The sequence below is a fragment of the Sus scrofa genome, chromosome 1, assembly GCF_000003025.6.
Source record: "Sus scrofa isolate TJ Tabasco breed Duroc chromosome 1, Sscrofa11.1, whole genome shotgun sequence".
In the NCBI taxonomy this organism is placed as follows: domain Eukaryota; kingdom Metazoa; phylum Chordata; class Mammalia; order Artiodactyla; family Suidae; genus Sus; species Sus scrofa.
The window spans coordinates 121,409,847-121,437,567 of NC_010443.5; the positions used below are offsets into that span (position 1 = coordinate 121,409,847).

The window sequence follows — 27,721 nt, forward strand, 5'->3', positions numbered from 1 at the left end:
TTTTAGCCTCAGTTTCCTCTTTGGAAGAATGGGGCTAACAATCCCTATTTTAAGAGATGTTATGAGGATTAAATGAGACAATGTATGTAACAGGCTTTGCACAGTGGCTGGCAAACAGGAACATTTAATAAGTGGTAGCTATTATAAATTTGGTAATTTCATGTAGCCTTCTATCTTGATGTGGTAGGAGAAACTGAGCAGGTGTTCACTCCCCGCTTAGTCATTATAGTTCTCATTATAAAGTCAAAAAAATAAAATAAAAATAAAATAAAATAAAATAAAATAAAAAGAATGGCAATGGGTTTAGATAACTCTTCTGGGAACTTGGTCCCTCTGACTCCCTTCATCTCAGTGTCTCTGGAACAGTGCTTCAAAAATTACGTAGTGAAAGATCAGGCACTTATTCTTTTTTTTTTTTTTTTTCGTCTTTTTGCCTTTTCTAGGGCAGCTCCCACGGCATATGGAGGTTCCCAGGCTAGGGGTCGAATCGGAGCTGTAGCTACCGGCCTATGCCAGAGCCACAGCAATGTGGGATCCGAGCCACGTCTTCGACCTAAACCACAGCTCACGGCAACACTGGATCCTTAACCCACTCAGCAAGGGCAAGGTTCGAACCCGCAATCTCATGGTTCCCAGTCAGATTCGTTAACCACTGTGCCACGACAGGAACTCCAGATTGGGCACTTCCATAAAATATATATGAATACATATACAACAGTACAAGGCCCCAATATTTATTAGAACCAAAGACATAAAATTAGTGTAACTAATTGTTACAAAGTTTCTAAATTCTTACTCTCATTTCTGTAAATGCCTTGTCTTGGACCAGTAACAGTGTTTTCAGACTGGCAGTGGCCTCTGGCCCATACTTTTAGTGGCATTGCTCTAGAGCACTGACAAAAATCAGACTTCTGAATCTGAAGGGCTGAGGTCAGGGCCTGGAACTTGGGGAGTCAACTGAGGGGTTGCTCTTGATCCCAAGTCATTAGTTGGCCACCTAGTGACAACTTAGTGTCACTTTCTAAATTAAAAACCACCCAATGGTCTTGTCTCTAGAGTCTTTGATGCCAATTCTTTAATATGGCATCAAAGACTGGTCCCACAACTTTTTGGTCTTATTTTCCACCATTCTTTAATCCAGCAGACTTGCACTGTTCCGCATAGCAATAACTAGCCACAAGTGGCAACTGAGCATGTGAAATGCAGCTAATTTAGGAACTGAAATTTTACTATGAACTTTAAAAAAAAATCTTGGGAGTTCCTGATGTGGTGCAGTGGGTTAAGCATCCAGCATTGCCACAGCTGTAGCTTTGATTCAGATCCCTAGCCTGAGAACTTCCATTCGCCTGGGGATGTGACCCAGAACAAACAAACAGACACATAATTCAATTACTGCAAAACTTAAAATATATTTGGAATGACCTGGGATTATAACCAATTTTTTCAATTGTAAATTTTATAAATTTTGAATGATTGAGATACACTATAAATGTAAAAGACACACCAAATTTTGAACACTTACTTAGTAATGAGAAAAGAATACAAAACATTTAAAAATATTTAATACTTTTAATATCAATCACATATAAAATACTACTTTGGACATATTGGGTTAAATAAAAAAATTACTTTTCCTCTCTCTTTCCTTTTCTTCTTGGCTGCGCTTGCTGTATGCAGAAATTTCCAGGTCAGGAATCAAACCCATGCCACGGCAGTGACAACTTCAGATCCTTAACTCACTGAGCCACCAGGAAACTTTAAAAAATTATTTTTAATTTATTTTTGGTTCTTTTAGTTTTTAAATGTGGCTACTATAAAATTACATATTTGGTTTGCATTTTATTTATATATTTAGATTGGCCTAGACAATCATGACCCAAGTCTAGGAATCACTCTTGATTCTCCCGTTTCTGTTTGATTCATCAACAATATAGCTCAGTTCTAATCACAAAATGTATCTTCAATCCATCCACTCTATTTCCACTCCAAACTCAATGGCATTCTCTTTGCTCTCAAAAGCTAATTTCTGCATGTGGCACTGAAAGCCTTTATGATTAGACCCCTTCAGACATCTCTCTGGACACTTCTGAAAGAGCATCCTCTTCACTCAACAATCTCTTCAGAGTTTACCTCCTAACCTTTGTATTTATTGCTCCCTCTGGAAGGTCCTTCCCCAAATCCCTTACTAAAGCTAATTGCTTCTCCAGTCCCATTCCATGCCTCCCTCACAGATAAGGGATTCCCCCTGTATGAAATTTCACAGCATTCAGCATTTACCCTCATTATATTACAGATGATGCCTATTTACTTGTCCTCATTCTGCAGCATAAGATCAATGAGGGCAAGGATTCTGTAACTATTAGCTGAATGTTTACTCAGTGTTTAAAGCACATAAGTATCCAAAAAAAGCAATGAAAAAAAGAGTAAGAGTTCCTATGTCATTCACTTTACTTCTATTTTAGGCACAACGCTTCATTAAGTTAACAAAGACTTTACAAATATTTACATCAATATCACAAAAAGGGTAAAGGGAGAAAGAACGTTTTTCTGAGGCCACCCAAAATCAGTGAGCATGTATTTTGTTTGTAAACTCTTCTAGATTAAAACCTTGGGGCTGTCTCACATATTCCCCATTCCTGGAGATACAATGCCAAAAACTGTAAGGTTACAAGGTTGGAAATAGTCATTTTCAGCCTCTTCTCATAAAAAACGTATCAGTATGGTGGGTTTTTTAGCCAATCATCAAAGTAAATTAAACTCATAAGACTTTCTTAAAAAATAAAAAAAAAAACCTCTTTCTTTGCAAATCATTATCCCCAAATAAAACTTTTGCTACTTAATACAAGAGAACAAAAATCTTCACATTCCAGCCATTGAAAAACAAGATTTCTACCTCTGAGGTGAAAGGTAGTCCAAGGGAATTCGGCAAGCAGCTATTGGTTTCTACAAAGTATAAGGCACCATCAGAATGCTTAAAAAAAAAAAAAAAAAAAGAAAAAGAAAGTGTGGGAGAGGCCTGCAGGAATATGTACGTTTTCGTCAAGAACTTGACTGTTCAGTTCATGTGAAGTGGAAAAAGAACATCTGTAGTTCCTCCCCTTGTACCTTAAGAGCGACTTCTGTTCCAGTCAGCCTAGTTGAATCTAGGGCCACTTCAAGTTAAATCCTAGGCTCCTGGCTGCCCTTCCGTCTCCCAGGACTCTGCTAGATGGCTCAACTTAATCTCAAAAGAGTCAGGATTCCCCGTCTCTCTGTGTTCAAGTCGGAGAGATAAGGTAAGCGCAGGGACTTCACTCGCCCACACCTAGTCCCCGCAGAAACAGGCGGGAAGGCTAAGCTGCCGGCCCTACAGCTCCGCCGCGCACATGGCGGTCCGCAGCGCCCACCCCCGTGCCGCGCAGGCGCCGGGCGAGCCGGGACTTGCGGTCGCTGACAGCGGATCATTCCGCCGCTTTCTTTGTGTGTCCGAACCTCCAGAAATGGCATTTTCCCTTCCCCTTTGTTAAAAAAAAAATCAGACTCTTTCGTCCTCTTCCTCCCGCTAGAATGGGATCGGGGAGTGGGTGGGAAAGGGATCTGCTGACGAGGGTAGGGCGGAAAGGCTCAGGCGAGGGATTGACGAGGGCCGGGTTCGGGAGGGATGCTGGGAGCTTTGACTCACTCGCACACCATGTGTCCCTCCGCGCGCAGCACGGGGGACTTTTCGGTGGGGATTTTGGGCGCCGACCAGACGCGGCATTTTCGGAAAATAGCGCCCTGTGCAGCTGAAGCGCTTTGTGTGTAGCGGGGCCGCGTCAGCCCGGCCGGGTACGAGGCGCCTCAGGTCCCCTAACCACCTCCTGCTGCTCCCCCGTCGCCGCTCCCGAAGCTTTTCCAGGTCAGTGCGGGTCTGTGTAGGGCCCTGTTACCACCGGATGTGGAAGTTGATCTCTTCGCTGGTAAAAAATAATTCCACTTCCCCCGGAACCCAGATCATCCCCGCGATTTCCTGTTTATTGCATTAAGGCGCCGGGTTTCCGGGGCTCCTGGCCCCGCTTATTCCGCGGGGGTCGGCGGGGTCGGCCTGGGCCCCCGCTCCGCCCGCGCCTCCGCGGTGCTTTGTCCGCTGGCACCCCGTTTCTGGGAGGGGCGGGCAGACATGGTGGCGGCCGCCGCCCCCTCCTCGGCCCGGCGCACCGCGGCCTCCTCTCGACTTCCCGCCGGGCGAGTCCTGAGCTGCGGCCCCGGGGCAGGATGGGGTCTAGCCGGGGCTGTGGGGGCTGTGCGGGCGCCGGGAGGCGGGCAAGGGAGGGAGGCTGGCGCGGCCTTGGGGCCCGCCGCCCTGGAAGCTGCCGCCGTCTTTGTCTGGGCGGCCTGACCGCACTGCCCGGCTCGCTGGAGCGGGGAAGGGGCTGCGGGGGCAGCCGGCTTCGGGCGCGCAGTGCTGCGGGGCCCGCGGGGCCGGGAGGCGCTCGGGTCGCGGCCCGGACAGAGTTAACGGGAGCGCCCGGCGCGTCCCGCGCGGGGCCGCCGCAGCGACTCGGCCTCGGGGACCGCGAATCCCTGAGGGGACGACACCAGCTGCTCTGGATGATGGGGACTTCGGCTATTGGGACTTGGCCGCCGAGATCTGCGGGTGCACGGCCTCGGGGACGAAGTTGAGAATTTTGCCAGGTCATTTCTGCCTGGGCACAGTTAATCTGTGTTTAGTGTGTTTCGTTGAAGCTCTCCTACCGTGTTGAACCAGCATGCCTAGCCTCAAGGGTGCAGCGTGAAAACAAAGCAAAGGAATGATGTAGGCCTGCTTTGTGTGTTTTCCCATTTGAAGCCTGTTTTCAGTACACATACTGTTGCTTTAAACCTGATTGGACTGTGGCGAGCAGACATCTGTTCAGAGGAGGGGCAGAGACCACAGTACTTCTGAAGGGGGCTTGGTAATGTGGAAATATTTTAAGTGCTCTCTCTGGACAATGATTTGCTGTCTCGATTGAGGCAAGTTACTTTCTGAAGTACAATTTTTATCTGGAAAGTGGTTTGATGTAAGTGATCTTTGCAGTAATTTGCCATCCCAGAATTAAAGGAGCACCATACGTTATTATGCAGAACTTAGTGGTCAGAAGTGCTTTTTGCAGTTCGTTTATCTCACACACAGACGCACCCAGCGTAGTTTAAATTTCTCACTGACATGTAGTCATCGACTTCCACTTTCAGGCTTAGACTTTGAATTTAGGGAAACTAAAAACAGCTTTATTTTTTTGATTAAATTTTCTCTTTTGAAATGTTTATTTTTCCCAAAATAACATCAACAAAAAAATCCATTGCATGTTAACGTCAGTGACATATTAGGTGAGAGTGATAACTGTTTTGCATTTCTTCAAGTCTTTTTACTGTCTGGTTTAACAGAACATAGTAGATTCTTAAATATACCTTTGCATTCATTGTGTTATCTCAGCATGTAACGACTGTAAGACTCAACTATATACTCCTGCTTTTTTTAAAAAACTTAAAAATGTGCCATTTCTATCCTGCGCTCACCATACAAGTCAAATCAGGGTATTAAAGGTGCATTTGAAAAATACGGATAAAACAGTTGACTGCTAATACTTTTTTCTTGAACTCTTTTTTTTCAGCTTACGATTTAGATCCATAAACGATATCATTAATAAAGATTGCATAATCTGCATATAATCCGAGAGAGTCAGGAACGTTTGAAAAAATTTTTAAATGATTAAACTGAAGGTTTAATTCCACAATTTATTTTTATGATGTTCACAAGTAAAACATAAGTTCTGCAATAGATATGCTTGTGTACATGTAATTTTTAAAGATAGGACACTTTCAGACACTGTAGGAGTGCCAGATTTAAAAGGAATCCTGCAATGAAAGCTTTAGTGAAACAATTTATTGTACTGTAATGTGTATTGTATTTTTTGTATTTTAATGAGTATAGTTTCAGAATTAACGCTTAAGTTAAAGTGTGACTTCTCTGTCTCTTTGAATTAATCTGAGGTTTCTACCTTGGGGTACAATTATGCTGAAAAGTGAAAGTTTAAGGTCATACATACTTTGGTTTAATGCTTTTGAAATGAAGCTAAACTCATTTCTAGTTGTTTCTGTGAACTTTACTCTGATTCTGTTCAGTCTGTAGTTCTCTCCTGTTCCATCAACAGGAAGCATCTGGTCATTCTTGATGTAACTGTTAGAAAATGCCAGGTATATTTTTGATGTTTGCTATTCAAATGAAAATAAATACCAGATTGAATCTTGATTTGTCTTCCTCATCCTCAACTCTAAGATACATTTATAATGGGCTTTCTGGGCCATATAGTGGACCTATTTTGTTTGTTTGTTTTTCATCCTTGAGTCCCTCAAGTTAGAAATAGTAACAGGTAAAGCAAATAAGTTGTGAGAAATTCAGCATCCATTACAAGAAATTTTGAATCCTGGATTCATTTTGAGGTTGCATTTTTGAGGGTGCAGTGCACCTTTGCAAATAGCTTGAGTGTGGATGTGCTCCATCTCTTCTCTGCAAACCCTAAAAAAACAAACCCAAACAAAACATTAGAGTTCTAGGCCTCTTAGCCCAGAGCTTTCCAACTAGTAATCATATAGCATTAATATGTCTACCTTGGGGCAACTATAATTAGTATTATACCTAACTTTTCTGAAGGTGTTTGCTCCATCATGCTGTCTGTAAGGTCAGTGTATATTAGTATTAGGGCCTGTGTGTTACCTCACAGTGTTGGCACAGAGAAGATGCTTTGCTGTAGGTCAGCTGTCAGTTCAGTTGTTGGTGGGCTGGTGCACCATTTTGGGGGGGGCGGGGCGCAAATATGTCCATGCTATGAGTGTAGAGGTTTAAAAATGAAGTGATTTCACCACTGAAGATAAATCCATATGCAAGGCCATTGATCCATTTAGAAATGGAAATCTAAAACTCTTAGCTCTAGTTCTCTGTCCCAGAAATGATTATAAAGGTTGGCAGTTAGGGCACAAGATGCTAATGCATAAATAGAGAATGTGAAAAGACTCGATCATTTTTTTTTTTCTTCTTTTTTCCTTTTCTATGGCTGCTCCCTCTGCATATGGAGGTTCACAGGCTAGGGGTCTAATCGGAGCTGTAACCACCAGCTTACACCAGAGCCACAGCAAGGCGGGATCCAAGCCTAGTCTGCAACCTACACCACAGCTCATGGCAACGCCGGATTCTTAACCCACTGAGCAAGGCCAGGGATCGAACCCGCAACCTCATGGTTCCTAGTCAGATTTGTTAACCACTGCGCCACAACGGGAAGTCTGACTCTAGCATTTTGACTTGTACTTTTAATATGAATCAACACTAATGATTTTTAAAAAAGTAAATATCATTTTGAAATTGGTAGAATAGCATGAGGAAAGAGCACTTTACTTTGTACTGGTTGTGTTGTACCTGGGCAGTTATGTCAGCTTTTCAGGTAGCATACTATCATTCTAAGTGGGACCTTGGATCACTTCTCAAACTTTATATCAGAATCACGTGGAGAGTTAATTTAAAACACCATGGGGGTGCAAGCTTATGGAGCTTAGGAACTGGGCTACTCTGTTTTTCTCACATTCCTTAGGTGATAGACAATCAAATTTAAAAACCAGTGAACTATAGAGCATATCCAGAGAACCTTGATCTTGGGGAAATGGAAGGAGGAAAGGTTGAAAAAACATGATATTTGGCTCCAAAAAGAGAAGCTCATCTGAGAAATGATGGCAGTCTTTATTTTTTTAATTTTTGTTTTTTTGTCTTTTGTCTTTTTTAGGGGGCATATGGGGCATATGGAGGTTCCCAGGCTAGGGGTCTAATTGGAGCTGAAAAAGTTCTCTTTCTCAGAAAAGAAAACTGAGGCATAGAGAAATTAGGTAGCTTGCCCAAGGTAGTGGAGTTGGAGCCAGGACTTGGATCCAAGATTCGTGATAATTATGCTGTAAAATTGTAAACAACCTAAATGTCTTACAGTGATTATTAAGTTGAAAAAGTAAATATAAAAACATGATTTTGGAGTTCCTGTTGTGGCTCAGCAGTTAACGAACCTGACTAGCATCCATGAGGACACAGGTTCGATCTCTGGCCTCGCTCAGTGCGTTAAGAATCCGGTGTTGCCATGAGCTGTGGTATAGGTCACAGATGCGGCTGGGATCCTGTGTTGCTGTGGCTCTGGCGTAGGCCAGCCACTATAGCTTGGATTAGACCCTTAGCCTGGGAACCTCCATATGCCGTGGGTATGGCCCTAAAAAGACCAAAAAACCCAAACAAACCATGATTTCATTTTTGGTTAAAAAAACATACTGCTATCTGGAAGGAGATGTGCCACATTGTTAAGTGGTTGTCTCTGTGTAATATTTGTGAATATTTTCATACAAATAATTTTCCAACTTCTACAGTAAATGAAATATGTATTATTGTGTATTACTTATAATTAAAAAGATATATTAAAGTTATGTTTCAATAAAAACTAAAGATATTAGCATAAGCTGAGGAATTTTTTTTATATTGTGCAGTTTATGCAAGTTGATTTGTGCACATAAATGAGAATTTGTAAGTGAATGAAATGTTCCATAGTTCAGTTTGATTCTTTATCATTCTAAATTATCTAAATATCATTCTCATTAATTGAATAGAGAAAAATATCACTGACTCCTACTACCCCACTATAATTAGCTCTATATTTGGTTAGTTTTCTTCACCTTATGTGTAATATTTTAAATGTATTCATTCCAGGTTAGTCATCCTCTAGCTATGTGACTTTAGGCAACTTGCTTAATCTCTCTGTGCCTCACCTCCTTTCTAAAATAAGAATAATTATTTTATTTATTTTTTTGCTTTTGGGGGCTGCATCTGTGGCATATGAAAGTTCTCAGGGTAGGGGTAGAATTGGAGCTGTAGCTGCTGGCCTATGCCACAGCAGTGCTGGATCTGAGCTGCGCCTGTGACCTACACCACAGCTTACAGCAATGCCAGATCCTTAACCCACTGAGCTGGCCAGGGATTGAACCACATCCTCATGGATTCTGGTTGGGTTCTTAACCCGCTGAGCCACAACGGGAACTCCAAATAAGAATAATTATAATACCTGCCTTATGGTGGTTGGGAGGAATAAATGAGTTACTGCATGTAAAATGATTAGAACAGTGTCTGTGATCAGTGAATATTATTATAGGATCATAGCCTACTGAAACCCTTGGGGTCTAATAGGTTTGGAAATAAGAATATTTTGAATGTAGGAATTCCTGTCATGGCTCAGCAGAAACAAATCTGAGTAGTATCCATGAGGACATAGGTTTGATCCCTGGCCTTGCTCAGTGGGTTAAGGATCCATAGTTTCTGTGAGCTGTGGTATAGGTCGCAGATGCAGCTCTGATCTGGTGTTGCTGTGGCTGTGGTGTAGGCCCGCAGCTACAGCTCAAATTTGACCCCTAGCCTGGGAACCTCCCTATGCTGTGGGTGTGGCCCTTAAAAAGAAAAAAAAGAAGTTTTTGAATATAGCTAAGGTAGTGTCATGTAACCTTTCAACAGTCCAGTGCAGTAGCCCTCTTCAATTAAGTTACTATTTCTGCAGCAAAACGTATGAATGTTTTTGCTAAATGGAGTAAATAAAACTATAAATAGCTTTGAGTCAGTTCAAGTAAGGTTTTACTGCCAAATGAGTTATTTTGGGTTTCAGAGCTTTTTTGCGTTTTAGAATTGCAGTTAAGGAACCGTAGAATATTTACTCAATTTCAAATATTTTATTAAATATTAAAACATAACACCCTTTCATGTTGTTATATAGCTTTATAATCCATAGTAGTTTAAAAACTTTAACAAGATATTCACTTCTATTCCTTTTGTTTAAAAAAAGCTGTTGAGGAGTTCCCGTCGTGGCTCAGTGGTAGTTAACGAATCCGACTAGGAACCATAAGGTTGTGGGTTCGATCCTTGGCCTCCCTCAGTGGATTGAGGATCTGGCCTTGCTGTGAGCTGTGGTGTAGGTTGCAGACATGGCTTGGATCCCGCGTTGCCTGGCTCTGGTGTAGGCTGGCGGCTACAGCTCGGATTAGACCCCTAGCCTGGGAACCTGCATATGCTGTGGATGCCTCCCTAGAAAAGACCAAAAAAAAAAAAGAAAAAGGGTGTTGAATTCACTGATACTCTGATTCTATTATATAGTAGGGAACCTTTCTGTAAGAGGCCCAAGAGTTCTTCTAACTCAGCTTTTTTGTGTCATTACTTGAGGAATAAGACACTAAACTATGGCAGTTTTCTATAGCAGTGACTCTTTAAAGGAGGTAAGTGGAAGCCACCATAGTATCTCTTTTTAACAGGCTTCCATTGTCTCCACGTGGAAGCTGAGGTAGATATTTACCGTATGTAATAATATTATGGAACTGGACATTGGAATTATGTCACTTCCTCTCATGATAAAGTTATTGAATGTTCAGCACCTCTGATTCTCCTACACCTTTTCTTTTCTTTCTTTTTTTATGTCTTTTCTAGGGCGGCACCTGTGGCACGTGGTGGTTCTCAGACTAGGGGTCGAATGGGAGCTGTAGCTGCCGGCTTACGCCAGAGCCACAGCAACGGAGGGATCCGAGCCACGTCTGCAACCTACACCACAGCTCACAGCAACGCCAGATCCTTAACTCACTGAGCAAGGCCAGGGATCAAACCCGCAACCTCAGGGTTCCTAGTCTGGTTCCTTAACCACTGAGCCACGACGGGAACTCCCTTCCTATACCTTTGCGTCTACAGCCTTATGTATCCAAATGCAGAAAAAAGTTTTAAACAATGTCTTCGTCTGTTCAAGCTGTTATAACAAAATATCAGAGACTGGGTAGCCAATAAACAAACAGAAATTTATTTCTCACAATTCTAGAATCAAGGAGGTCCAAGATCAAGGTGCCAGGATCATTGGGCTCTAGTGAAGATCCTCTTTCAGGTTGCACACTTCTCTGTTGTATCCTTACATGGTGGAAGAAGCAGAGGGAGCTCTCTAAGATCTTTTTTTATGAAGATGTCAATCTCATTCGTGATCTGCCCTCAACACTTAATGACATTCCAAAGACCCCACTTCCTAATACCATCACTTTGGGTATTAGGAGGTAAACATACAAATTGAGGGGTGAGAGAGATACAAACATTCAGACCATAACAAACAATATGGTATACAAGTGAATGATCTAAAAATTTTGTCTTCTGTCCTAATAGCTTGTGGGAACTATTTGATCTTTGCCTGTGTCATTGCCTTACCTATGTTCCTTTAGCTATTCTGTTCATTAGGAACCCTCAATTTTTCTCCCTTAGGTTATTCCCGTAGGCAGTACATATTGTCTGAGCTTGACATCAGTCACTTCTTTCATATTTTACTGGGCTCCTGTTATCAGATATTCCTACTCATCTATATCCTCTGTTTTTCCTCATAAGTTGCCCATGTGTTTGTGGAGGAAGGTGGGTAATTATGAAGATTTCTTGGCAACTCTGAATTTATGTTGAACAATTCCAGTGGGTCCTTGCTATTTCGCAGTCGTTTTATTAATCTCATATTTTGCTGTTGTCTTATGAGACAACATTTATATTCTTCCCGTCTTTAAAAAGGTGCCATTGACTAATACTTAACCGAAAAATAAAATAGAGTATAAGCTTGCACTTTTTTTTCATTGTCACCATGACAAAACTCAGTTCTTTGACCTTATTTTATAAACTGAATGGAAGAGGAATCTTGCTTTTCTAGGACTCTTAATGCCATACTTAACCTTTCCTCTTAACTGCTGCTACAGTTCTTTCTAGCTTTCTCCCTCATTTCTTTATTTCAAAAAATTTAAGACCTTAGTTGAAGGATCCAGCATTGTCACTGATATAGCTCAGGTCACTGCTATGGCATAGATTTGATCCCTGGCCTGGAAAGTTCCACATGCTGTGGGTGCGGCCAACAGCAACAAAATTGCTGCCCTCAGCTCTTTTACTACTTCTTCCCTAACTTACTGCAATTTTGTAATGACATAACATGTAACATATTCAGACTTGCTTCAAGGGATAGCTTTCTTTCCAGTGGTATTGACTTCATCCTGATTTTATTTCATCAGTGTATAAGTTAGTGTTGACTTCCACCTAGGCTTCTTAACATTCTTTCCTTGCCCTTCATATTAGTGTGCCTTCCTGGTTTTCCCTTTCTGGCTACTACTTTTTTGGGATTTTTTTGTTGTTGTTTCATAATCCTCTTACCACTGTCATTATTCCTCTCAGTTCTTGACCCTCTGCTCACTTCTCTTTGTCTTTTCTTAACGTGCATGTTTTATATTTCGATGACTCCTAAATGTGCGCTGTCCAGGTTTTTATCTTCATTGGTTTACTGAATATTTCCACTGAGAGGTTTAAGGAATTTCCATTGCTTTTCAATTATTATTATACAATTTCCAACATACTCTGTTTTTCTTTTTCTTATCATGCTTAAATCTTAAGTTGTCTGTGATACATATTGCTCCTTAATTTCTCTCTCTCTTTTTTTGTGTTCCCAGGCCAGGGACTGAACCTGTGCCACAGCAGTGATCCAAACAGCTGCAGTGATAACACTGGATCCTTAACCCATTGGGCCACAGGAGAACACCTCTCCTTTATTTCTTTTTTGAAAAAATCCTTTTATTTTTTATTTTTATTTTCTTGTCTTTTAGGGCCACACATGAGGCATGTGGAGGTTCCCAGATTAGGGGTCAAATCAGAGCTCCCCTGGCCTACACCACAGCCACAGCAAGGCCAGATCTGAGCTATGCCTGCGACCTTCATCACAGCTCATGGCAATACCAGATCCTTAATCCACAGAACAAGGCCAGGGGTCGAACCTGCGTCCTTATGGTTACTAGTCAGATTCATTTCCACTAAGCCACAATGGGAACTCCTTCTTTATTTCTTACATTCATCAGTCAGCATAGTTCTTTAGATTACTCTTTACTGGATCTCAGGTTTTCTTAGGATTCTGTATTGCCTATTATTTGCCATTTCTAACTTTAGAGTCTCCTTCAATCCACCTTTTGTATGGCTGCTGAATAATTTTCCATTTTGAACCCATTGCTGCTTAACCTTAGCGACTTGAGGGAAAGAACACATACTCTTGACCTTTGCACTTTTCATTGTGCCAAGCAAAGTGAATCGAACTTGTGCTGAATAAATGTTTGAATGGGTTACCATTTGCTCAAAACATAGAATGACTTCCACTTGTCTGCAGGATAAAGTCCAAACTACTCTCTGGCTTTCAAAACTTTTTGTATTACATTCTGCTTCTTCAACCTAATTCTTTTTTTTTTTTTTTTTTTTTTTTGGTCTTATTTTTTTGCCTTTTCTAGGGCCGCATTTGCGGCATATGGAGGTTCCCAGGCTAGGGGTCGAATTGGAGCTGTAACTGCCTCCTACACCACAGCCACAGCAACTCAGGATCCAAGCCGTGTCTGTGACCTACACCACAGCTTACGGCAATGCCGGATCCTTAACCCGTTGAGTGAGGCCGGGGATGGAACCTGCAACCTCCTGGTTCCTAGTCGGATTCGATAACCACTATGCCACTGCGGGAGCTCCTCTTCAATCTTATTCTTGACTCCATAACATTACCAAGCTGGTGTTCCCTTTTTAATTACCATGCTTAGGCATAACTCCATGTGTTCTTTCCTTTCCTTGCCTGTCAAAGCCTATTCAGAAATGCTTTCTGTATGCCAGGCCCGGTTCTAATCTCTGGTGTTATAGTAATGAACAGAAGACAAAGTCTCTGTTTTCTTGGAGCTGATGTTGAGGGTCGGGGGGAGAGGGCACAGCAAAAATGTCAGGTAGTAATGAGTGCAATGAAAAAGAGTAAAACTGTACAAGGGGATAGAATGGTAGGAAATGGTTCATACTATAGGTGACCTAGCAACTTGAAAGCTTCTCTCTTTGGGTGTCCTGAGATGAGGGAGTAAACTATGCAGTTAGCCAAGTAAAGAGCTTTCTAAACAGAGGAAACAACATCTTTAAGACCCTAAGGTGGGAACATGTTTGGTTTGTTTGGATTCTTATTAAGATCTTTGTGGCTAGCACAGAGTGAATACGGAGGAGAGATAGAGATAGATGGATTAGAGAGGTAGTGGGGAGTCAGGTTATATTTCAAATGATTCAATTTCTCATTGAAGAAACCTTTGACTACATAATTTTGTTAGTTTAAAGCTTCTCTAAACCAATATAGCAACTATGGACATAGCTTTCAAATTATTTATTGTTACGGTAAGAAATGTATTTTATATCATTAACGTATATACACATAGTTGTATGTGTGTTATGTGCTGTATACATGTCTACATGCGCATGTGTGTAACAAAGAAATTCATGAAACATGGCTTATCATTTTTTTGTCTTTTTAGGGCTGCACCCGCAGCACGTGGATGTTCCCAGGTTAGGGGCTGAATTGGAGCTGTAGCCGCCGGCCTATGCCAGAGGCACAGCAATGTGGGATCTGAGCCACATCTGCGACCTATACCACAGCTCACGGCAATGCCGGATCCTTAACTTGCTGAGCGAGGCCAGGGATTGAACTGGCGTCCTCCTGGATGCCAGTCAGGTTCATTAACCTCTGAGCCATTACAGGAACTTCAAATATGGCTTATCTTTACTACACTTGATATGTGCTGATTGCTTTAAAGTGTTGGCTTTAACTCATTAAAATTATTTCATAGTCTGCTAATGGGTCATGACCCACAGTTTGAAAAACACTATGGTACACACCTATTTAAAAACAACAGCAACAACAATAAACTCCCAAAATTAAACTTCAAACTGATTTTTAATTTTTTTTGTTTTTTTTGTTTTTTTTTTTTTTACTCTTTAGGGCCATATTTGAGGTTTATGGAGGTTCCCAGGCTAGGGTTCCAGTCAGAGCTACAGCTGCCAGCCTACACCACAGCCACAGCAATGCAGGATCTGGGCTGTGTCTGTGACCTATACCACAGCACATAGCGAGGCCAGGGATGGAACCCACAACCTCCTGGTTCCTAGTTAGATTCATTTCTGCTGCTCCACAATGGGAACTCCCTGATTTTTAATTTTTATTTACTTCTATTTTTTTCTTTTTATGTCATACCCGTGGCATGTGGAAATTCTGGGCCAGGGTTGAATTGGAGCTGCAGCTAGGGCCTGCACCACAGCTTGCAGCAACACTGGATCTGAGCCATATCTGTGACCTAAGCCTCAGCCTGCAGCAACATCAGATCCTTAAACCACTAAGCAAGGCCAGGGATTGAACCCACATCCTCACAGAGACAATGTCGTGTCCCTAACTGGCTGAGCTACAATGGGAACTTTCAGACTACTTTTTTATTAATCCACATGTTCTTTCAGGTTGTAAAGTATTTTTGGTTAAAGATCATGCTTTCTATTTTGTATGTGTAGGTTTTTAGTGTTTATTATTGCCCCAAATGTAAAAGACTTGTTTGATTTAGGAAATAACTGTTGAGTGGGATGCTAGAAAGTGCCGGATACTAAAATACATATAAAAATAAGGTAAGACCTGCCTGATTACCTGAGGCTTATGGGAGAAGAGAGCTTGTAAACAATTGTTCCTAATATGATAGAATCCATATATTAATGGAAGTAGGTTCAGGGCATAATGAGAGAATAAAGAAATGGGTAATTCCTTTTTTTAAGAAGGTCAAAGGGAGCTTGTTGAAGGAGGTAATGTCTGACCTGGGTTTTGGAGGAAGAATATGAATACTTGGTCAGGTAACCTGTGGTAAGAAGAATACTTCTCAGACAGAATAATGAATAAAAGAATGGTACGATGAAACAGAATGGTATGCCAGGGAAATTATAGATAACTCTTTATTGTCAAAGTATAAATCCAAGGGGGAAATGGTGAGTTAGTTCAAGATGCTGCAGTGAAGCCTGGTCTGAAGTGCATCGGAGTCATCACTTATTCAATGATTATGCCATTAGGTGAAAATTATGTATAGTCAAAATTACTTGTAGGAATTTGCCACATGGCAAGTAGAGATAGCATCTCTCAAAAAGTCCAGTAGAGCCATTTTTTTCCTTTGGTGAGAACACATATTGCTGTTTCTTCAGCTGTGTGCTGGAGGAAGTTGGCCTACGTTTATGGGTGATGTTGTACCAAAAAGAAAATATTTTTAAACATTAAACTTTTTACCCATTGCAATGTACAGTTCACTTTATAAGACGCATTTGAGGGCTAAGAACTACTGAGGAAATGGGGCAGATTCATGATTCAGGCTAGTTCTGGGACTTATGTTTAGAAAGTAGACTGGCAGGTGGCCAACTATTTAAAGTATTCTTCATTTCAAGTTAAATATTCATATGGCTAAATTCTGTTGTGTTCTATCAGTGATTGAATACATGATTATATCTATATTTTAGATAGATATTTTGATAATTTTGGCCAAACCACAGTTTAAGACAGTAGCAGTATTAAAAATGTAGAAATTTAAAACGGACTGGGAGGAATATTTGTAACATATATAATAAGCCGGAAATGTACATAATACTCTCCTACAAAGAAACAGTGACATAGGACAGTAAATAATATGAATAGGCAGTTTCAAAAGAGGAAAGATAAGTGATTGACAAACATTTGATAAGATACACAATATCATAATTTGAGAAATACATGTAGAACAGAAAGCTAATTTTTTTATCCATCATACAAGCAAAAATTAGAAAGCTTGATAATATTAAAATTGGCTGTGGTGAAGAAATAATAAATATTATAAACTATTTTTGGGAGCGTGAGTTGTTATAGCCACTTTGGAGATGTAAATTGATATGGGTGGTTTGGTAAGTACCTACTAATTTTTTTTTTTGTCTTTTTGCCATTTCTTGGGCCTCTCCTGGGGCATGTGGAGGTTCCCAGGCTAGGGGTCTAATCGGAGCTGTAGCCGCCAGCCTATGCCACAGCCACAGCAACACCGGATCCAAGCCACTTCTGCAACCTACACCACAGCTCACGGCAACGCCAGATCCTTAACCCACTGAGCAAGGCCAGGGATCAAACCCACAACCTCATGGTTCCTAGTCATATTTGTTAACCACTGTGCCACGACGGGAACTCCAGTACCTACTAATTTAAAATGCTATTCTCAACAAATCTGTCCATTTTCTACACTAGAGGAACACTTTATATATGTACATAAGGGGGTGTGTACAAGTATGTTCATTACATCATTGTTTATAATAATAAAAAACTGGAAAAATAAAAAACTGGTCATAATTAGGAAAATGACAAAGTAAATTGGTGTATTCATACTATGGAATAACATGTAACAATTTAAAACATGAATAAATTACATATGCTATTGAGTGATAAGTTGTAGAGCAGTTCAAACAGTATGATTTATATAAATAAGGAAAAAAATCCAGAACAATGCTATATTTTGGAGAAGGGCATACACACATACATATACATGCAAATACAAATAATATGGTCAGGTAAGATAAATACTAAACTGGTAATAGCACTTAACTCGGGTGGTGGAGAAAAGATTGGGTTTGGCAATAAAGATGGGGGGGATGATCAGGGAACTTTAGCCTTTACAGTAATCTTTAAAGTTTAAAATTTATAATTATTAGAGTGTATACTTAAAATTTATTAAAAATAATCAGTTTGACAGGATGGAGAATGCTTGGAAAAGGAAAGAAAAAAGAAAGAAAAGGGTTCTTCATTAATATAGGCACGAGAATGCAGTGTCAAAGAGAAGGGTGAGTAGAGGATTAATTAAAGAAAACGTGAGGACAATTTGATATCTATCAGATTTACAGTTGTATTTACCTTTGTCCCAGCAATCCTACTTTAGGGAATTTATCCTGCAGTTATATGAAATGAAATGATACATATACAAAGTTATTAATTGCAGTGTTGTTTATAGCAACAATAACATCCACATGTAACAAAATGAGGCATATCCGTACAATTGCATACTAAGCAGCTATACAGAAAATGAGGAACTCTATGAACTAATAGGAAAAGATTCAAGATATGTTAAGTAAGAAAAGTAAGTATAGAGTAGTGTGGGCAGTAATGCTATACTTTGATAACTTTAAATTACTGGAAGGATATCTATGAAACTAGTAAAGGTGAATACTTGTGGCTGAGAGGAAGGGGGGATTAGCATAAATGCTTCCATTGAGACTTTTCAATATATACATTTCTGTGTTTTGGGTTTTTGAGCTATTGAAAAAAAGATAGGGAGAGCTAAAGTAGACTGTTGGACTTGATGGTCAACTGTATGTAGAGACATAAAGGGAGAGGAAAGTGTTTAAGTTAGCTCCCAGATTTCCAGTTTGGGAGGTAAAGAAGGTAGTAGTGTCATCAGGGGTGCAGGAAGAAGACTAGATTTTGGCATGTGCATGGGAAGTCCTGGTCATGCCATTTGTTGAACACTTCCTCCTTTTTAGTTTTGTTTTTGTGTGTGGGTGTGTGTATGTGTGTAGGATTTGTGTGCTATAGATATGGAACTCAAGCCTATCTTAAACACAAATAGTAAATAGTCATTCTGCTTTTTATCCTTAGATAGACATTTATATTCAGGGTCTTTTTTTTTTTTTTCGAGAGCAGCTTTATGATGTCATAATTTTATAGTCAAATAGGGACATTGATATACAAATATAGAATGGAGATAGAGAAATAGAGCATGTATATCTTATAAATACATTGCTTATGTGGGAAGTAGGAACTCAATTTATTAGCATGTGTCCAATATGATTACATCTTTCGGTGCCTGAAGTAAAAATGGCTTTTGAATAAGAAAGTGATCTGTAGGGTAGTTGAGATTACATTGTAATATTTAAAACAGTGTTAAAACTGGGTTAGGGAAGTTTATAGTAGAACATAAAAGTATTTTTTTATATCATACATTTGATAGTAACTATAAGACAAAGGTTTTATTATTCTATTTTTATTTATTTATTTATTTATTTATGTCTTTTTTTTATGGCTGCACTCACAGCATGTGGAGGTTCTAGGGGTTGAATTGGAGCTGCAGCTCCCGGCCTACACCACAGCAATGCAGGGTCCAAGTGTATCTGCAACCTATACCACAGCTCATGGCAAGGCCAGATCATTAACCCACTGAGTGAGACCAGGGATTGAACCTGTATCCTCATGAATACTAGTCAGGTTTGTTACCACTGAGCCACAATGGGAACTCTAACAAAGAGGTTGTAACCTAATGTAGGGAAAGAATCATGAAATGCTGAATGCTGCCTAAAACAAGCTCTTGCTATTTAATTTTGGTTTTAAACTTCATTTGAATGAGTTATAGTTCAGAATCTGATTTTAGAGGTCCTAATTTATCCATATGACTTTTACTTGATTTTTGTTTTGCTGGAGTCGAAAAAATAGAAGGGGAGCACAGATAAAGCACGTACATGTCATGACTTGCAAATGATTTAGTGGTTCTTTTCTGAGTTTATGTTAATAAGGATTTGGATATGGAGTAGCAATAAAAAATCTGTTAAGTAATTCTTGGTTGAGGTTTAAAATTTTAACTATTTTATATCTGATGAGAAGATGTTTTACGGGCAATAGTTTTTAAAAATGCTTACAGAATTACAAATAATGTTATGTATAGAATCCTGTAACAACTAGAGAGGGTATGGTTTGAGTGAGTGTGAATCTGTTTTGTAACCTATAACCTATACTTCCCCCTTCACCCCATTTTTGTCAGTACTGCAGTCCTCTTGAGATTTGGGAAACAATTTGGGGAATGCTGAATTGGGCTTGGCCACAGTTTGGGTTTGGATTTGGATGGACTCTTACCTCTTACGTATCTTTGATGTGTCCAGTTCAATGAAAAGATGGTGAGCACAGTGTATAGAAATTAACTTCAACTCAAGAAGCGTTTAATTAGTGATTCTTAGAGTGAGTTTGTAATATCTAGAGACATTTATTGATGTCATAAAATGGGGAGAGGGGCTGCTGGCATCTAAGGGTGGAGACTAGGAATGCTGCTAAATACTGAGGAACTCTTGCTTGGTTGAATACCCACTATGTATGTAGCACTGTTCTAAAGTACTTATGGGTGCAAAAGACACTAAAAGTCTTGTCTCTACCCACAAGAAATTTAAAATCTAGGTAAAGCATCTCAGGTTTAAGTCTCTGGGCAAACTCTTAACACCTGACCTACCCACTCCCACTTTGCCATCTTTATTTCAGTAAATAATCCCACTTTTCACGAAGTGGTTCAGCCCAAAAACTTAGATGTCGTCTTTGACTCCTCTTTTTCTTGCACATTGACATCTGATACATCAGGAAGACCTCTTAACTCTACTTTGAGATATATCTTGTATTTGGATAATGATGGGATTGATTATTTAAACCAGTCCTCTTTTTGAAAACAGCTGAAAATGCTGGATAAGATATGTAAAACACTACCTTAAGAGCTTTGAAGAACTGGGGAGATAATGGAAAAAAAATTTTTTATTACTCAGTGAATTTTATTACATTTATCGTTGTACAGTGATCATCACGACCTGAATTTATAGCATTTCCTTCCCAAACCCCCAGCCCATTACCCACCCCGCAACCTGTCTCCTTTGGAAACCATAAGTTTTTCAAAGTCTGTGAGTCAGTATCTGCTCTACAAAGAAGTTCATTGTGTCCTTTTTTTTTTAGATTCCACATGTAAATGATAGCATATGGTGTTGGTGTCTCACTGTCTTACTGACTTCACTTAGCATGATAATTTCTAGGTCCATCCATGTTGCTGCAAATGGCATTATTTCTTTCTTTTTAATGGCTGAGTAATATTCCATTGTGTATCTGTACCACCTCTTCTCTATGCAGTCCTCTGTCAATGGATATTTAGGTTGTTTCCATGTCTTGGCTATTGCAAATAGTGCTGCAATGAACATTGGAGTCCATGTATCTTTTCAAGTCATGGGTTTCTCTGGATAGATGCCCAGAAGTGGGATTGTTGGATCAAATGGTAATTCTGTTTTTAGAGGAATCTCCATACTTCTTTCCACAGTGGTTACACCAATTTATTTTCACAGCAACAATGTAATAGGGTTCCCTTTTCTCCACATCCTCTCCAGCATTTATTGTTTGTAGACTTTTTGATGATGGCCATTCTGGCTGGTGTAATGTGGTCCCTCAGAGTGGTTTTGATTTGCATTTCTCTAATAATGAGTGATGTTGAACATCTTTTCATGTGTTTTTTGGCCATCTGTGTGTCTTCTTTGGAGAATTGTCTGTTTAGATCTTCTGCCCATTTTTTGATGGGGTTGTTTGTCTTTTTGGTATTGAGCTGCAGAAGGTGTTTATAAATTTTGGAGATGAATCCCTTGTCAGTTGATTCATTTGCAAAGATTTTCTCCCATTCTGTGGGTTGTCTTATTGTTTTGTTTAGGGTTTCCTTTGCTGTGGAGAAACTTTTAAGTTTAATTAAGTCCATTTGTTTATTTTTGCTTTTATTGTCATTACTCTAGGAGGTGGATCTGAGAAGATGTTGCTGTGGTTTATGTTAGAGTGTTTGGCATATGTTTTCCTCTAAGAGTTTTACAGTATCTGGTCTTATGTGTAGATCTTTAATCCATTTTGAGTTTATTTTTGTGTATGGGTTAGAGAGTGTTCTAATTTCATTATTTTCCATGTGGCTGTCCAGTTTTCCCAGCACCACTTATTGAACAGGCTGTCTTTTCTCCATTGTATCTTCTTGCCTCCTTTGTCATAGATAGGTTGACTGTAGGTACGTGGGTTTAATTCTGGGCTTTCCTATCCCGTTCCACTGATCTACATTTCTGTTCTTCTCTCCCTGGTTGCTTTAGATGTAAAGCTAGGTTGTTGAGCTTTTTCTTGTTTCCTGAAGTGGGCTTGTATTGCTATAGTCTTCCCTCTTAGAATGGCTTTTGCTGCATCCCATAGGTTTTGGAGTGTTGTACCTTTGTTGTTGTTTGCTTCTAGGTATTTTTAAATTTCTTCTGATTTCTTCAGTGATCTGTTGGTGGTTTAGTAGCATGTTGTTTAGTCTCCACATGCTTGTGTTTTTTGCAGTTTTTTTCTTATTGTTGATTTCCAGTTATGTAGCGTTGTGGTTGGAAAAGATGCTTGATATGGTTTTAATTTTCTTAAAGTTACCGAGGCTTGATTTGTAGTCAAGGATGTGATCAATCCTGGAGAATGTTCCGTGTGCATTTGAGAAGAATGTGTATTCTCCTGCTTTTGGATGAAATGTCCTGTAAATATCTGTCAAGTCCATCTGGTCTAATGCTTCATTTAGGGCCTGTATTTCCTTGTTAATTTTCTGTCTGGATGATCTGTTCATTGCTGTAAGTGAGGTGGATGTTAAAACCCCACACTATAATTGTATTATTGTCAATTTCTCCTTTAAGGTTGTTAGCAGTTGCCTTATATGTTGAGGTGATCCTATGTTGAGTGCATATATGTTTACATTTTTTTGTTGTTGCTTTTGTCTTTTCAGGCATGTGGAGGCATATGGAGCTTCCCAGGCTAGGGGTCAAATTGGAACTACAGTTGCTGGCCTATGCCACGGCCACAGCAACCGCAGACCTGAGTCGTGTCTGGACCTACACCACAGCTCACAGCAATGCCGGATCCTCAAACCACTGAGTTAGGCCAGGGATCGAACCTGCAACCCTGTGGTTCCTAGTTGGATTTGTTTCCACTATGCCACGACGGGAACTCCTATATATTTACAATTTTTGTATCTTCTTGTATTGATCCTTTGATCATTACGTAATGTTCTTCTTTGTCTCTTATAATATTTTTATTTTAAGGTCTATTTGTCTGATAAGAGTATTGGTACTCCTGCTTTATTTTGATTCATGTTTGCTTGGGATATTTTCTTCCATTCTCTCATTTTCAATTTGTATGTGTCCCTAGAAGTGAAGTAGATCTCTTGAAGACAGCATATGTATAGGTCTTATTTTTGTATCCATTCAGCCAGTCCATGTCTTTTGGTTAGGGCATTTAGTCCATTTACATTTAAAGTAATTATTGATATGTATGTTCTTATTGCCATTTTCTTAACTGTTTTGGATTTGTTTTTGTTGTTCTTTTTTTCTTCCCTTCTTCTCTTGTTCTCTCCTCTTATGGTTTGCTGACTATCTTTAGTGTTGTACTTGAGTTGATTTTTCTTATTTGTGTGTATATGTATTGTAGATTTTTGGCTTGCAGTTACCCTGAAGTTTTGGCACAAAAGATTATTTTAAGTCGTTGGTCTCTTAATTGCAAGTGCATCTCCAGTGTCCTGCGTTTGTACCCTCCTCTTCTCACGATTTCTGATTTTGGTAGCATATTTATGCGTGTATGATTTCCTACATTTACTGTGTACATGACTTTACTGGTGATCCTTGTCATTTGTGGTATTTTTGTTTTCTGTTGTGGCCTTTTCTTTTGTGCCTAGAGAAGTTCCTTTAGTATTTGTTGTAAAGCTGGTTTAGTGGTGCTGAATTATGTTAGCTTTTGCTTGTCTGTAAATCTTTTGACTTCTCCTTCAAATCTGAATAAAAGCCTTGCTGGATAAAGTAATCTTGGTTGGAGTTTTTTTCCTTTCATCCTTTCATCACTCTAAGTATATTGTGCCATTCCCTTCTGGCCTACAGAGTTTCTGCTGAAAAATCTGCTGATAACCTTATTGGGGGTTCCCTTGTATGTTATTTGTTTCTTTTCCCTAGCTGCTTTCAATATTTTCTCTTTGTCTTTAATTTTGATCAGTTTGATTAATATGTGTCTCAGCATGTTCCTCCTTGAGTTCATTTTATATGGTACTCATTGTGCTTCTTGGATTTGAGTGAGTGGTTTCTTTCTCATGTTAGGGAAGTTTTCAGCTATTATATCTTTGAATATTTTTTCTCTCCCTTTCTCTCTCTCTCCTCCCTATAATATGGATGTTGGTATGTTTAACATTGTCCCAGAGTTCTCTGAGACTGTCTTCATTTCTTTTCAATCTTTTTCTCTTCTGTTTTGCATCAGTGGCTTCCTCCAGGCTGTCCTCTACATCACTTGTTTGTTCTCCTGCCTCCTGTATTTTGCCGTTGGTTGCTTCTACGAATTTTTTATTTCTGTTATTGTATTTCGCATCTCTGCTTGCTTAAGTTTTAAGTCCTGTATTTCCTTGCTCAGTGTTTGCTTTAAATTATCAGTCTTTGCCTCCAGTCTATTTCCAGTGTCCTGGAACATCTTCACTGTCATTGGTCTAAAGTCTTTTTCATGGAGGCTGATAATCTCCCAATCACTTAGTCGTTTTTCTGGGGTGTTTTCTTTCTCCGTTATCTGAGTTATAGTGCTTTGCCTTTTCATTTTTATAGGTTTTTGGTGTTGTGTCCTTTTTGCAGACAGTAGAGTTGTAGACTCTCTTACTTCTGGTGTCTGCCCTCCTTGTGGCTGCAGTTGTTATGGGGGCTTCGTATAGGCTTCCTGATGGGAGGGACTGGTGCCTACCCACTGGTCAGTGGAGCTGATTCTTCTCTCTCTGGTGGGTGGGGCTTTGTCTCTGGGTGAGATTAGAGGCGGCTCTTTGCCTGGAGGATCTTTAGGCAGCCTGTTACTGGTTGGGCTGTGATCTCACCAGGATTATTGTTTGGCCTGGGGCTTCTCAGCGCTGATGGGAGGGGCCAGATTTTCCCAAAATGGCTACCTCTAGAGGAACACATGCAAAAGAACACTCCTGAGAGCTTTGCCTGCAATGTCCTTCTTCCACAACAAGCCACAGTCACCTCCTGTTTTCCCAGGAGATCCTCCAAGAAATGCAGTCAGGTCCAATGCAGATTCCTATGGAGTCTCTGCTTTGCCCTGGGGCCCAGTGCACATGAACGCCTGTGTGTACCTTTCAAGAATGGGGTCTCTGTCTCCTTCAGTCCCATGGAGATTCTATGCACAAGCCCCACTGGCCCTTAAGGCCAGATGCTCTGGCTGCTCTTTCTCCCAATGCCAGATCCCCAAGCATGGGGACCTGGTCTGGGGCTCAGAACTGTCACTTAAGTAGGTGAGTCTCTGTGATATTTACTTTCTAGTCTGTGGGCTGCCCACCTGGTAGATATGGGGTTGCTATCACCTAATCGCCCCTCCTACCCTCTTGATGTGGCCTCCTCTTTGTCTTCTGGAGTAGGATATCTTTTTTGAAAGTTTCCAGTCCAGGGAGTTACCATCATGGTGCAGCGGAAACCTATCTGACTAGGAACCATGAGGTTGTGGGTTCAATCCCTGGCCTTGCTCAGTGGGTTAAGGATCTGGCATTGCTGTGAGCTGTGGTGTAGGTCGCAGACGTGACTTGGATCTAGGGTTGCTGTGGCTCTGTTATAGGCTGGCAGCAACAGCTTTGATTAGAGCCCTAGCCTGGGAACCTTGATATGCTTCAGGTATGGCCCTGAAAAGATAAAAAGAGGGGAAAAAAAAAATGAAAGGAAGTTTCCAGTCCATTTGGTTGAAGGTTGTTCAGCATTTGGTTGTAACTTTGTTGTTTTTATGAGAGAAGGTGAGTGCCATTCCTTCTGTTTTGCCATCTTAATCCCCTGAACTGATAGTGGAAATTCTTGAAGCAAATATAAACCAAGAAAGACTGCCTAGAGAACTGAAGCCACTTTTGCCCTGAATATGTTTGCTAATATCAATAAATTTAAGTTTCTGTTTATCAGCCTTGTGGGGTTAGATGGACAGAAATTGATTCTGGGCCTACCCAACATGTGGACAGGTAGTCCTATAAGAGATCCTTCTTTGTTATACTTGAACTACATATGTCTACACCTGAGGGGGCAGGAAGAGCCAGAACTAACCCCTGACACCCCTTGTATTGCCTACCTCCCTACCAAGTATCTAGGGACTTTAGGACTAGATGTCTTGGTTCTGAGCAGAACATGAGAAAAAATAGAAAGGAAACAAAACTCTACAAAATTGTGTTCACAGCCTAGCTAGGTAAGGGAACCCCCAGTCATGACTTAATTTAGGTTGATCTCTGACTGGTAGTGTCTCTCAGGTTCTTAGCAGAAGCAAATGTAAATGTTTCTTTGAGGAATGCTGCTTTATCTTAGGCCTCCCTACAAATAATTTTTGAAGGATGTGTAGTCAGAGACAACCAGATATACAAGGAGACAAGGAAGCATGGGCAAGAACCAGTAGAAACAATGGACAGTGGAAAAAGATTGTCAGAAGCATCATAGGTTAGAATTAGAAGAAAGCATATGTTAGAATTAGAAGATGCATGATAAAATAGCCATGATTATTATGTTTACAGAAATAAAAAACTTGAAGACAGGAAACAGGAAAAAAAAAAGTGGTATTGTGGATTTGAAAAAAACAGATACAACTGCTAGAAATAAATAGAGTGTGTAAATCAACTTCAGTTTAATATTTAAAATTAAAAAATAAAAAAATAATAGAATAAGTGAATTAAAAACTTGGTGCAATTTGTAGCAGATTGGACACATCAGGAAAATTATTGAAATGGAATATAGATCAGATAGCATTATCCAAGAGGTAGCTTAGGGGCAAAAAGATGGAAAATATGGGAGACAGAGTAAGAGAGATGGAGGGTATATTAAGAAGGTCTTAATAGGTATTCCAGAAGAAGAGGACAGAGGAAATGGGGCATTTAAAGAGGTGAAGGCTGATGTTTTCCAGAAACAATGGAAGATACCAAACCAGGATCTGAGAATCCCAGTGAATCCTAATTAGGATGGAAGTAAATCCACACCCAGACACACCATAATGAAATTTCAGAAAATCAGTGGCGTAAAGAAAAATCTTTGTGTGTGTATGTATGCATATATATATGCATTCATATTCATATATATATGAATGACTGGGTCACTTTGCTATGCAGCAGAAATGGGCACAACATTGTAAATCAACGCTAATAAAAAATAAAAAACTTTAAAAATAATTTTAAAAAAGAGAAAAATCTTGAACGTAGCTGGAGAAAAAAAAGATAACCATCAGAGTAGAAAGAATAGGCTAACAGATGACTCTCAATAGCAACAATGAAAATAAAAAGGTAGTGAAATGATGTCCACAATATGAAATGAAAAAACCTGGGCATTCCCGTCATGCATCAGCAGAAATGAATCTGACTAGGAACCATGAGGTTGCAGGTTTGATCCCTGGCCTTGCTCAGTAGGTTAAGGATCTGGTGTTGGCTGTGAGCTTTGGTGTAGGTCACAAATGTGGCTCAGATCTGACATTGCTGTGGCTGTGGTGTAGGCTGGCGGCTACAGCTCTGATTTGACCCCTAGCTGGGAACTTCCATATGCCGTGGGCGTGGCCCTGAAAACAAAACAAAACAAAGAAAACCTGTCAACCTAGAATTTTATACACAGTAAAAGAAGAATGGTGAAATAAAGATATTTTAAGCAAAACTAGATTGTTACCAACATTCATTAAAGATAAATTTAAACCAACACTGTCAGTAGAAATTTGCTGTAATGATAGGAATATTCTTTATGTTTCCAGTATTGTAATCACAAGTTACATAAAACTATTGAACACTTGAAATGTGGCTTGTGTGATTAAGGAAGTGAATTTTTAAAAGTTAATTTAAATGGTCATATATACCATATTAATCCAGTTCCAAAGGATATACATCAGGCTGAATGAATTGCACTTGGTAGGAATAAAATGTGTGAAGGGCTGAAAAGTAAAGTGATGTATATTTAGAAAATGAAAATTAGTATTTACTGTATAAAACAGTAAAAGTATGGATTAAAAAAACAAGGCAGTAGTGGAAGGGATAAGTGGGACTCTAGGTTCTAAGGTTCTGA

The 27,721-nt window shown here is 39.9% G+C and overlaps 1 protein-coding gene across 7 annotated transcripts in view; it reads left to right on the top strand.

Annotated features, from left to right (window-relative positions):
• Positions 430–27,721, top strand: part of GABPB1 (GA binding protein transcription factor beta subunit 1) — a 77,890-nt gene continuing 50,598 nt past the window's right edge. For 5 of the 7 annotated variants that reach the window (XM_021095701.1, XM_021095723.1, XM_001928218.6 and 2 more), the window contains exon 1: positions 430–3,877. Coding sequence is in view for 1 of the 7 variants with exons in the window: in XM_005659620.3 (XP_005659677.1) it covers positions 3,915–3,938 (24 nt within the window). In the remaining 6 variants the exon portion in view is untranslated. The other 2 variants (XM_013993008.2, XM_005659620.3) reach the window with 2 other exon arrangements.